Here is an 11,951-nt window from a genome sequence, read left to right as displayed (position 1 = left end):
AGAGAGAGAGAGAGAGAGAGAGAGAGAGGAGAGAGAGAGTTAAGTAGTGAATGACCTAACGTCTCTTCTAGCGATAGTCTGTAACTCCCACCTAACAACGTTTCTGCCCTGATGGGTCTGGGTAAGAAAAGGTGGAAGAAGATGTTGACAGGCTGTCATGACTCAGCTGTGGATATCAGAGTTCGTTGTAATTGTAAAAACTTGAAACTCTAGCATGGGCTTAAAATGAGCCATCTCAGAAACAGGGGTTGGTATCTCACTACCATCAACGAAGAGCCAGGAGTGGAGCACATCCTTTGGACCATGAGGTCCCTGTGCAATAAACCTCCTCAACCCAGAGACAGAAAGTTGTGACACTGGAGGAGTGGCAGCGGAGCGTCAGCGTCAGCGGAACCAAGAACCAGAGTAGGAGGCCGAGCAGTGGACTTCCCAGGCCACAGAGCAAGTAAAACTGAGTGATTAGGGGCAGGGAGCTTGCCTCCAGTCACTTAAGGAGGGCAGCTAGGTTTGCTGACCCATGGAGCTAGATTGGAGTGTCTTCAGGCTGAGGATTACGGTGGAGTGGTGTGTCCTGTAGGCATTTATTAGCAGCTGACTAGAACAACTGTACCCTGCGTATCGCTGACCCCAAATTGTAACGTGTTAACTTCCCTATGAAACCCCCCTAACTCTAAGTATGGTGTCTGAGTTCTGTGTGGTCTCATCACAATGGATTATTGATTCCAGCAGGAGTAGAGAACACTGTGAAAGGGAAGATTTGGTGCCATCATATTTTGCACGCACACATACACACACACCATCATGATTTGCTCCTTCCTCAATAGTCTTTGTTTTAATCTCATAAACCTCAAGTTCACATATATAACCAGATATTCTTTGCAATTGATGCACTCAAAATGATGTTGATAGAATAAAAATTTTTTTACCTTCCAGAAAGCTTGGTCATCAAAGTATTTAGCTGCATGAGGTGGTTTCCATATTTTGAGACGTAGAAGAAAACCTGTTTAAAATGATAATGAAATGTTAAATAGTTGGAGCACAGCATTTGTTTTCTCAAGATTAGTCAGAATCTCATGTCAACTATCGTACCTCAGCAGAAATCCTTTTTCTTCCACAACCAGGAGACAAATTGAAGTTCTGTGTTTCCTTGACCTGCTTAATGAATTCATAGACATTCTCTACAAGGAACTGGCAGGAGCAGCGATTCCTAAAGGATTTCAATTACACTGAGCAGTATACAAAAGCCACCTATCAGACACCCTTCCCAGAGAAGAGAAGGGCCCTGTCGGAAGGGTACCCCATTTAAAAGCTGATTACTTAAAATGCGACTTAAACTAGGCTCCGCCGGAGTGTGCAGCAGTCCTGATGGTGCTGGGGGGTAACTGAAAGGTTGGTGGTTCAAATCTACTTGCCACTCCATGGGAGAAAGATGTGGCAGTCTGCGTTAATAAAGGTTGACAGCCTCGAAAAGTATAAGGGGCAGTTCTACTCTGGCCTCCAGGGTCGCTATGAATTGGACTTGACTGGATGGCCGTGGGCTGTTAAATGCTTGGCCAATTCCTGAAAGGTTGGCAGTTTGAACCCATGGGAGTGAGATACAAGTGCAGCAGCCTGCTTCTGTAAAGATTTACAGCCTTGGAAACCCTATATGGTAGCTTTACTCTGTCTTGGTGTGGTGGTATAGGACAAATAAGACTGCTAACCTCAAGGCTGGCAGTTTAAACCTACCAAGTCTCCTTAGAAACCCTATACAGGGTCACGATGAGTCAGAACCGACTTGACTTCATCACTTAACAACACTATCCTAGAGGGTTGCTGTGAGCAAATGTCTAAGCTCTCAACTACGAGCTCAAAGATGGGATGCTGGAACCCACTCAGAGACACCCTGGAAGACAGGCCTGGTGATATGCTTCTGAAAGGTGGCAGCCTCGGAAGCCCCTATACGCTGCACACACTGACTCTGACTCCCACGAGTCGGATTGACTTGACCACAGCTAACAACACAAGGTCGGATGGAGATCTCTGGGAGGCCCAAATGGTTAAGCTCTCCACTACCAGCTGAAAGGGTGGCTGCAGGGATCCATGCAGTGGCTCTGTGATTTGCTTCAGTAAAATCTATTGTTAGCTGCCACTGAGTTGGCCCCTGATTCAAGACAACTCCATGTATCACAGAGTAGAACTGCTCCATCGGGTTTTCTTGACCATAATCTTTACAGGGCAGTTCACCAAGCCTTTCTTCTGCACAACCACTGGGTAGGTTTGAACCACTAACAACGTTAGCAGCTGATTCCAAACCACTTGCATTACCTCGGTGCCTTCTGTAAGATTGCAGATATTGAAAACCCTATGGAACATATAATTCTATTCTGAAACATGTGAGGTCCCCGTGAGTCAGAATGCTGGGGAACAGTTTTTCTTTGGGTTCTGGTTTATAGGTTAGATAAATATGCAACTCTGTCCTGGCTGAGTTCCAGTGAATTGCCAGCAACCTCAGCTCAAGATTCCACTTGTATAACTAAAAAGTCGTTTATGACCATTTGCTTTTGTGGTTGTTCTTCCTTTTCCCCATCCAGCCTCTGCCCAGATAGGGTGACCCTATGTATTCTCCCCGCCCCCCAACCCACCCACTGCCATTGAATCAATTCTGCCTCACAGTGACCCTGTATAGGGTTTCCAAGGCTGTACATCTTTATGAGAACAAAGAAGTCTCATCTTTCTCCCACAGAGCAGCTGATGGATTTGAACTGCTGGCCATGTGGATAGTAGCCCAACACGTAACCCACTACGTCACTAAAGTCAGCTGAATTTCTTAGGATACATTCTGTGAGAACTGGCCTTTTCACATGAAGCAGCAAATTACTCCCGATGGATTTTTCTCATGTGTTTTTAATGATATAGTTTCCAATGTATTAAATAAAACATTACCAAGAAAAGGCAGGTGCTTTGTCAAAATCATTCTCTGCTGTTGGAATCAACACCGTTAACTGACGCTGGCATGTCGGGGGCAACCAGCACCCCTCTTCCATCTAGAATGACTATCCCTCTGTCTCCTCGGGATGTTCTCAATAACAGAGGCTTACTTATTACTGAAAGAGCTGTAGTAGTGTAGTGGTTACGAAACGAGCTGCTAACCTTCAGGTCTGCAGTTTGAAACTACCAGCGGTTCCGTAGGAGAAAGATGAGGCTTTCTGCTCCCATAAAGATTTACAGCCTCAGAAACCCTGTGCAGGATCACTATGAGTCGGAACCGACTCCACGGCACATAACAACAACAACAACTCATTACTGAGGAAAATCTGTTTAAAATGTATTGTTTTTCTTATGAGACAACAGGGGACCTATTTAGACTCACCCCTGAAACCTACCCCACTTCTAATCTGGGATTTCATATCTCCCTGAGCTGGGAAACCCAGTAACAACACTTGTAGGATTGTTTCTTAAGTATGAACATGCTCCAAACCAGGGGGCTTCTTACAAGCAAAATGTTCAGCGTTAGGGGCCAGTTTGGCGCTCTTTTGGCACCTTCCTTCCTTTCTTTCCATTGTCCAAATTCTTTTTAATCTCCAGTTCACTAATGTCAAAAGCAACATGCAAGTAGGAAATCTCATTGGTTTTAACTCTTAAAAGAATAATAAGATTTTTTTGTTTTTTAATTCTCCAGTGACACTAAGAAAACCCCCCTCAGGTGGCTTACAAGGAACTTAAAAACAACCACTTCATAAATGGAGTCCTGGTATGGTGCTGTAGGATAAGCACTGGACTGTTAACCGTAAGGTTGGCAGTTCAAAGTCACCAACAGCTCCTTGAAAACCCTATACAGAGTCACTATGAGTTGGAACCAATTCAACCACACTTAGCAACAAACACCTTGTAAATACCAGTGTAATGATGAATGGTGTCAGTCCCAGGTATAGAGCTGCCAGGTAAAATAGAACACACCCAGGTAAATAGAATTGTTTTCAGTAGCTAAATCTGGCAATTCTACCTAGGTGGGTGGGGTCTACCACTGTGGCCAGACTGAGTTTTTGGAGGGAGAGATTTTTCTCATCTGTATTTAATTAATCACCTCATACTATTGGAATAAGGAAGATCGTAGAAGAATTAATGCCTTGAGTTGTGGTGTTGGAGGAGAATACTGAAAGTGCATGGACTGCCAAAAAAACCAATAGATCTGTTTTGGAAGAAGTGCAGCCAGAGTGCTCCTTGGAGGCCAAGATGGCTAGGCTTCGTCTCTCATACTTTGGACACATTGTCCAGAGAGAACAATCGTTGGAGAAGGATGTCATGCTGGGTAGGGTGGAGGGTCAGAGAGAAAGAGGAAGACCCCCAACGAGATGGATCAGCCAGGTGACATCATTGATGGCGTCAAGTGTGGCAGCGGTAGTGAGGTTGGTCCAGGATCGGACATTGTTTCGTTCTGCTGTGCATGGGGTCGCTATGAGTCGGTTCCCACTCGATGGTGCCTGACAACAACTATTGGAAAGCTGAAGCCAACTAGTATATTTAAACCAATTCTAGCTAATCTTATTCTAAAATTATCCAGGTGACTCCAAAAAGTGCCTTCATACATTTTTTAGAGCTGGAAGCAAGTCAAAAGATTCATATCTGCAACCTTTTTATTTTACAGAGAAACCAATGGAGCTCTAGCGAGAGGCAAGTGATGTGCCCAGGGTCACACAAATCGTTGATGTCCACTATGCTAGTTTGTAGGAACCCTGGTAGCATAGTGGTTACGAGCTGAGCTGCTAACTGCAAAGTCAGCAGTTCAAATCTACTAGTCGCTTCCCGGGAGACTGAGGAGGCTTTCCATTCCTGTAAAGATTTACAGCCTTGAAAACTCTATATAGGGTCACTATGAGTTGGAAGTGACTCCACAGCACAGAGCCACCACCACGAACAACCAGTTTCTCTTTTTTTCACATCTACCCACAGCTTAGAGACACAGTATGTGGGTGTCTAGCCAGTGAAACAGGAGCTCTGGTAGCATACATAGTGTTTATGAGTCGGGCTGCTAACCTCAAGGTCAGCAGTTCAAAACGACCAGCTGTTCTGCAGGGGAAGCATGAGGCTTTCTGTTTCTGTAAAGATTTACAGCCTCGGCAACCTTGTACAGGGTCGCTGTGAGTCAGAACTGACTCCACGGCACACTACCACTACCATCACCAACCAGTAAAAGGAGTTCTGGTGTGGTGCTGTAGGATAAACACTTGACCACAAGGTTGGTGGTTCAAACTTACCATTACCAGCTGCTCCTCAGAAATCCAATACAGGGTCACTATGGATTAGAATGCCTTGATGACACTTAGCAACAGCAACCAGTTAAAAATTTGTTGTAGAATATAAATGAAGAGTTTTGGACAGAATACAGATTTTCATTAGGAACTCCTCAAGATTCTTTGCTGTTGTATCATCTTGCCAGCACAAAAATATACTTTACTCCTTTGTTAAACATCTCCAATGCCCTCCCAGCTCTGAAAATGACTTTGCTCCCTTTAACCACTCAGCTCTCAGCCCCGGCCACTCTCCCATCACTCCATCCACAGCCTTCATGTAGACCTCCTTGCTGTTCCCCAAACATGCACAGTTGCTCCTGCCCCAGGGCCTTTGCACTTGGTGCTCCCTTTTCATGCACCACTCTTTCTTCCAATAAGTGCATGGCATGCTGTCCTCCTCTCCTTGTCTTCTGCTGCTGCATGCCATCAAGTTGGTTCTGCCTCATGGTAACCCTGGGGAAGGCTCCCAAGGCTGTAAATCTTTATGGGAATAGAAAATTCATCTTTCTCCCACAGAGAAACTGGTGGATTCGAACTGCTGACTAATACTTCACCCACTATGCTAGCAGGATGCCTTAGGGCCTTGGTGGTTAGCAGTCTAACACTTAACCCACTATGCTACCAGGACGCCTTAGGGCCTTTGCTTAAAAAGGTCTGCTTATCAGCTAGGTTATCTCTGAATATGAATATCCATGAATATCCATCCATCTAAAAGAGTATCCTCCCTACCTGCCCAGGAACATTATGACTATGTTCTGCTACCCTGCTTTCATGTTCTCCCTAGCATGTATCTACCATTCTTACATTTGTTATTTGCTTAGTGCCATCGAGTCGGTTCCAACTCCTAGTGACTCTGTATAGAGTTTCCAAGGAGCTGCTGGTGAGATTGAACTGCTGATCAGGAATCCTTCTTACATGTTGTTGTTGTTGTTGTTAAGTACCATGGATTCAGTTCCGACTTCTTACATAACATATATTAATTTGTCTATTTACTGTCAACGCCCCTTACTAGAATGTCAGTCCCCTGAGGAATTTGCTTTGTTCACTGCTGTCTCCCCAGTGCCTAGAACAGTGCTTGGCTCATAGTACACACTGAACATTGAATAAAATAATATTATGGGTATTCTCAGAAATTCCTGGGTGGTACAAATGGGTAACATACCTGGCTGTTAACCAAAAGTTTAGAGGTTTGCATTTACCTGGAAGCACCTCAGAAGAAATGTCTGGCAATCTATTTCCAAATAATTAGCCACTGAAAACTCTGTGTAGTTCTACTCTGATACATATGAGGTCACCATGAGTCCAAACTGAGTCACCAACAACTGGTTTTATGGGTGTCCTCAGGAAATAAAAGGTAGGATTTTGTGGCATTCAGGTTTTCTTGGCCTATACAGACCTGAGTAAATTCACCAGCCCGGGCTTAAGAGGCTGCACTGCCACTTGCCACTTGTCCACTCAGCCCAACTTAGAACCTCAGGGAGTCTTTTCCCTTCCCTTGACTTCAGAGTCCACATCTGAAACAGGTGACTGCTGAGGACCTTTCCAATTCAGAACTTGTGTGAGTCTGATTTTCCCCGCCCCTTCTAATCAAAGGTTGAAGCCCTTTGCATCATTTGGAGGGAGCTGAGGTGGTGTGTTCTCAGGGCAGAGGAGCAGGGGATAGGTGCGCCTGTGCACTGTGGGTCCAGACACTAACCTGTCAGGAAACCAAATGCCAGACCGGTAGCCACGATCAAGCTGAGTCCCCCGGTGTCATGGAGCACCTGGTAGCTGATCCTGGAAATGACAAAACAGAGGGGTCACACTCAGGTGCCAGGCTTCAGAGGTCATCTGGGACCTGAAGGACTGTTTGGGTATCGTCATCAAAGATACTGTCAGGAAGAACCTTCAGGAGAACAAGTCTATCCTCCCCAGCTAGCTCATTCCTTGTCATTCTCCCCACCACACTCTCTTCCCCCCCCCCCAAAAAAAAACACATGCAGACATGTGGGGGGGGAAAGGGAATTCCAGGAACTTAGGCTTATTTCAGTCCTCAGGCTCCAGGGTAAATGAACTAGACCAGGCACCAGAAAACCCTAGTTCAAGTCCCAGCTCAGTAACTTCCTAACTGTGTGATTCTAAACAAGTCAGAACTCAGAGCCCCCAGGGTCCTCGCTAGGAAATTAAAGCTGACAGCTTTATTTACATTAGGAAAAGCTTATCTATCAGCCCTATCTTCTCCGCCTACCCACACCCTCAAGTTCCTTGAACAATTTTCTCTTTCCTCTCGCCTTCTCGCCAAAACCATGAATTCAAAAACCATTAGGAGGGCCATGGGATGTGGGGTAGTTTTCACCCAGTGTGCACCTGGGCACTGCCAGCCCTTCTAGTTTAGCTCTGTGGATAGTTGGACAGAGGAAGCTGGTTTGTAAAATGTCTCATGCCCCTTACAACAGTCCTGTGAGTGGGCTGTTAGTGTCCCTGTGTCACAGATGGGAAAGCCAAGGTTAAGAAAGGGAACCAAGTGTTCCAAGGTCATGTGGCTTGCAATGGGTGGAGCTTAGGATTCAAAGCAGGCCTGTCTCACTCCAAACTCCACCAGGTGCTTCCCTAATGTTGACAATTAACATCCATAACAACAATCCAGGGATACTTTTTTTTCCCCCCCACTTAATATTTTTCATTAATAGACGTTTAAAAACTGTAAATCAATGTGTTTAAAAAGGAGACTCGTGTTACTTGTATAAATAGAAGAGAAATGGAAAGCAACTGTATAAACAGCTATAATGAAAATGAAACTGGACTAAATTCTTCCCAGCTGTGGCAGCTCAAAGGCCTCCTCAGCTGCTGTCAAAGGGAGATCAGCAGGAGTTAGAGAAGGGCAGGAGTCCCTGGGTGGTGCAAACAGCTACTAACTGAAAGGCTGCAAGTTCAAGTCTACCCAGAGGCACCGCAGGTAAAAGGCCTAGTGATTCACTTCTGAAAAACCAGCCATTGAAAACCCAATGGGTGACACGCAGGGAGTCACCATGGGTTAGGATTGACTTTCCAACGACTGGTTAGCAGGGTTCAGAGACTAAGTATCAAGTGGAAACTTTCTCCCTGATATAATCAAGGGATTGAGGACTGGACAAGGAGGAACTGCTGCAATGCTTGTGAAACATACTCTTCCATACGCTCCTGTAAACAGGTCATCAGCAAATACTGACAATTCCCCTGACATAGAGAGTAAGCGTTCTGATTGAGAGCTTCTTTCTGGGAGATGCATTCTTTCCACTATATTCAGGAGCATCAACCGTCATCATAAAGAAGGGAACCATGTAATGGGTATTTACTTTCCTGAGCGCTTTATATTACAAGCTAAATCCTTACAACAGCCCTGTGACATAGATACTCTCCTCCCATTTTACAGATAAAAAACTGAGACTTAAGAAGAGGGTTTGAGTACCATGCCTAACTGTGACCTTGGTCTGTCTGTCCCGGAAGCTTTTGCCCAAAGGTTTTCCCCTTGCCAGGTCCTTGCAGAAGAGAGAGGGTAACTAATTCTTGGTCCTCGACTAATTCATCCTGATGAGAACTGGCTTGCAGAGGTGTGCTTGAGTTAGCTCACATAGGCTCCAGAGAGCGGATGGTGCTCATCCCTTCCCAATTCCGTGTTCGGTGATGTTATGTTGATAGCTTGAAATCAGCCACAGTGGGTGTATTTACACCATGGACATTGGAAAATGCCACAAGTCAGGCTTCATTTTCCTGGAGAGCTGGTTGCTGATTATTTACCAACACACCACTCATCAACATTTTTTGTTTTTTACTCTAGGTAAGTGGTTCTCAAACTTGGACTAACATGAGAATTAACCTGGAGGGCTTCTCAAAACACAGACTGCTGGGTCCCAGGCCCAGATTTCTGACTGAGTAGGTCTGGAGTGGGGACCAAGGGCTTGTATTTCTAACAAACTCCCAAGTGATGCTGATGTTGCTGAGAACCATTGTTTTAGGAAAACTACAGAATCACAGAATTTGGGATCTAGATAGGTAGGTGGTCCAGAGACTGCATACTAGCAGTCCAATGAACAGAAGTTGTTCCACAAAGCATTTCTTAAAAGATTTGAAAGTTTATGTCAATGCTTAGAGATTGAGGGAGGACATGCATGACTCCGGATTTCTGGCTTCTCTTGAAACAGGATTAGACCAGGTGACACTGAGCCTGGGTCCCTGACAGTAGTGGATGCCTGGAGCTGAGGAGGAACAACTGTGTAGGTCTTCCCCTTCTTTTCTCACTGGCTAGATAACCTCTTGTTTCAGAGATGGGCAGTCAAGGCCCAAGAAGATGAAAAGATTTCCCCAGAACTGCCTGGCTATTACAATTGTGGCAGATACATCACTGGGACCCAGTACCGAGAGGCCTTGCCTCCTCACCCTTAAAGAGGATTCTCCTCACCCACCCCAAACAGCCAAGGAAGGATGTTTACATATACAGATATGATGCCTACAACTTGAGATGATGGGTGTCTCTAATGTTAGAGCTGGAAGGGGCTCAAGAGCCTAGAATGACCCCAGCTCTCCATAATTTTTTCTCTGAGATGCTTCCAAACACTAAGAGTACCTCATCATCCATTTCAGGTACTCCCCATCTTTACAGACTGGTTACAACTGGGTGATCTGAGGCAGGTGATCTCCCCTAAATATAATTTCTCAGGGTGTGATAATGACACTTACCTCACAGTATGGTTGTGAGAATTAAATGAGATAATATATGCTATGTTCTCAGCACTTAGCAGTCAATGAGACTAGTGATTATCAATTATACTATTATGACGATGTCAGCTCATTTTTCCTAGTTGGTGCCCAAGTCACACTTTGATTTGATCTGAGCTACATCCAGAAGGTACTCACATCACCTCCAGGAGGAAATGACCTGGTATGGCAAACTGATGTTTGCCATCCATTGTCTGAGAGACCCCCAGGACTTAACACTGGTCCAGAGGCCTATGTTTCTCTATCCCTCCTCTGCTACTTCCTCATAGTGAGACTGCATGGTCAAACCCTCTCTCCCTGAGACTTGATGTAAAAGAATGGGATTGGGCTGTGCTTAGCATTTTCCTTACACTAAGAACATTTTCCTTGTAACCACATGGGGCCTGCCATCAGATAGAGGCTCAATAAAATATTAACAAATGTCTCCTCGCTGCAACTCTGTAAGGAGAGGCACTATCATTATCTTTGTTTACAGTTGGGAAACTGAGGTTCAGACAGGTTAAGTAGCTTGTCCAGCCGGTAAATGATGGAACCGGGTTTCAAGAGCAGCCTGACTCCGCAACATACTCTCAACAGTAATGTAAACGCAACTGGCTGAAACACGGACTCAACTTGCTTAGTCCTGATTGGCCTGCTCTGTCTGCATTTTGGGCAGCCTCGGGACTCTTTGCTTTTGCCCTGCACCCAAGCCCCTCTTTGGAAAGAAGAAGTGACCTCATCAGGTGATGACGCTACACCTGGTAGGAACTGAGAAGGATTTCTGAACCAATAGTCCAATAGTTATTTGTTGTGAATCTACTGGGTGTCTGGCCCTGAATGTATGCTTCCCAGCTAAAGGATCAGGCACATTTCTTCCTGAGTTGGATGGGGTGCCAAGGGGTGAGCCAAGTGACCCACATAAGATCCTTGGTCCAGGAGACCTTAAGCATCCTCAGCACAACGTTGGTGATCCCTCCAAGCAGACCTGGCAAGGCGAAGGTATAGTGCATGCCGCAGGAGTCGTGGATGCCCAGAACACGGTGACAAGACACCTAGGGACAAATGACACCCATAAGCAGGTCAGCAGGTGAGACGAATAACCCCTACCCACCCTTTTCACAGGTCCTTGGCATCCAAGACCACCCAAAAGGGATGGACAGGAGGGCTCACCTAAAGGAGCACTTTTCAGACTTGAATGTGTACTTGCATCACGTGGGAGCTTGTGAAAATGCCGAGTTGGAATGAGTGGTTCTGGGGTGGGGTGAGAAATTCTGCATTTCTAACAAGGTCCCAGGCTAGGCTGATGTGGCCGAGTCAGGCCCTGATACTAGCCTACTCACTATTGACCTTTGGGGGCTGGTAATTCTTTGTTGTAAGGGCTGTGGTGTGCATTGTAGGGTATTTAGCAGCATCTCTGGATATATCTTGAATATATCTCACCTGAATTTAGAGATCATCTGAAGAACAGATTTAATACATTAAACACTAAAGAGCGAAGACCAGAAGAGTTGTGGGATGACATCAAGAACAATCATACGTGAAGAGAGCAAAAAGTCATTAAGAAGACAAGAAAGAAGGAAAAGGTCAAAATGGATGTCAGAAGAGACTCTGAAACTCCAGCGTAGAGATGCTAAAGCAAATGGAAGAAATGAGGAGGTCCAAGAACTGAACAGAAAATTTCAAAGATCAGCTCGAGAAGATAAAGCCAAATATTATAATAAAATGTGCAAAGATTTGGAATCAGAAAACCAAAAAGTAAGAACACGCTCAACATTTCTCAAGCTGGGGGAATTGAAGAAAAAATTCAAGACTTGACTTTCATTATTAAAAGATTCTCTGCGCAAATTATTGAATGATGCAGAAAGCATCAAGAGAAGACGGAAGGAATACAGAGTCACTGTACCAAAAGGAAATGATTACTGTTCAACCATTTCAAGAGGTAGCATATGATCAAGAGCCAATGAT

The 11,951-nt window shown here is 45.1% G+C and overlaps 1 protein-coding gene across 2 annotated transcripts in view; it reads right to left on the bottom strand.

Moving 5' to 3' along the window:
• RHCE (Rh blood group, CcEe antigens) overlaps window positions 1-11,951 on the bottom strand; it is a 42,181-nt gene that overhangs the window by 5,466 nt on the left and 24,764 nt on the right. For both annotated transcript variants that reach the window (XM_006862281.1, XM_006862280.1), the window contains 3 exons: window positions 10,905-11,038; window positions 6,970-7,049; window positions 927-1,000 (listed from right to left, as the gene is read on the bottom strand). In XM_006862281.1, the coding sequence (XP_006862343.1) occupies window positions 927-1,000; window positions 6,970-7,049; window positions 10,905-11,038 (288 nt within the window). The remainder of the gene's footprint in view (window positions 1-926; window positions 1,001-6,969; window positions 7,050-10,904; window positions 11,039-11,951) is intronic.

This window comes from Chrysochloris asiatica, unplaced genomic scaffold (assembly GCF_000296735.1).
Source record: "Chrysochloris asiatica unplaced genomic scaffold, ChrAsi1.0 scaffold00047, whole genome shotgun sequence".
Classification (NCBI taxonomy): domain Eukaryota; kingdom Metazoa; phylum Chordata; class Mammalia; order Afrosoricida; family Chrysochloridae; genus Chrysochloris; species Chrysochloris asiatica.
The sequence above is the reverse complement of the archived record's forward strand: the minus strand, read 5'-3'. Positions and strand labels throughout refer to the sequence as shown.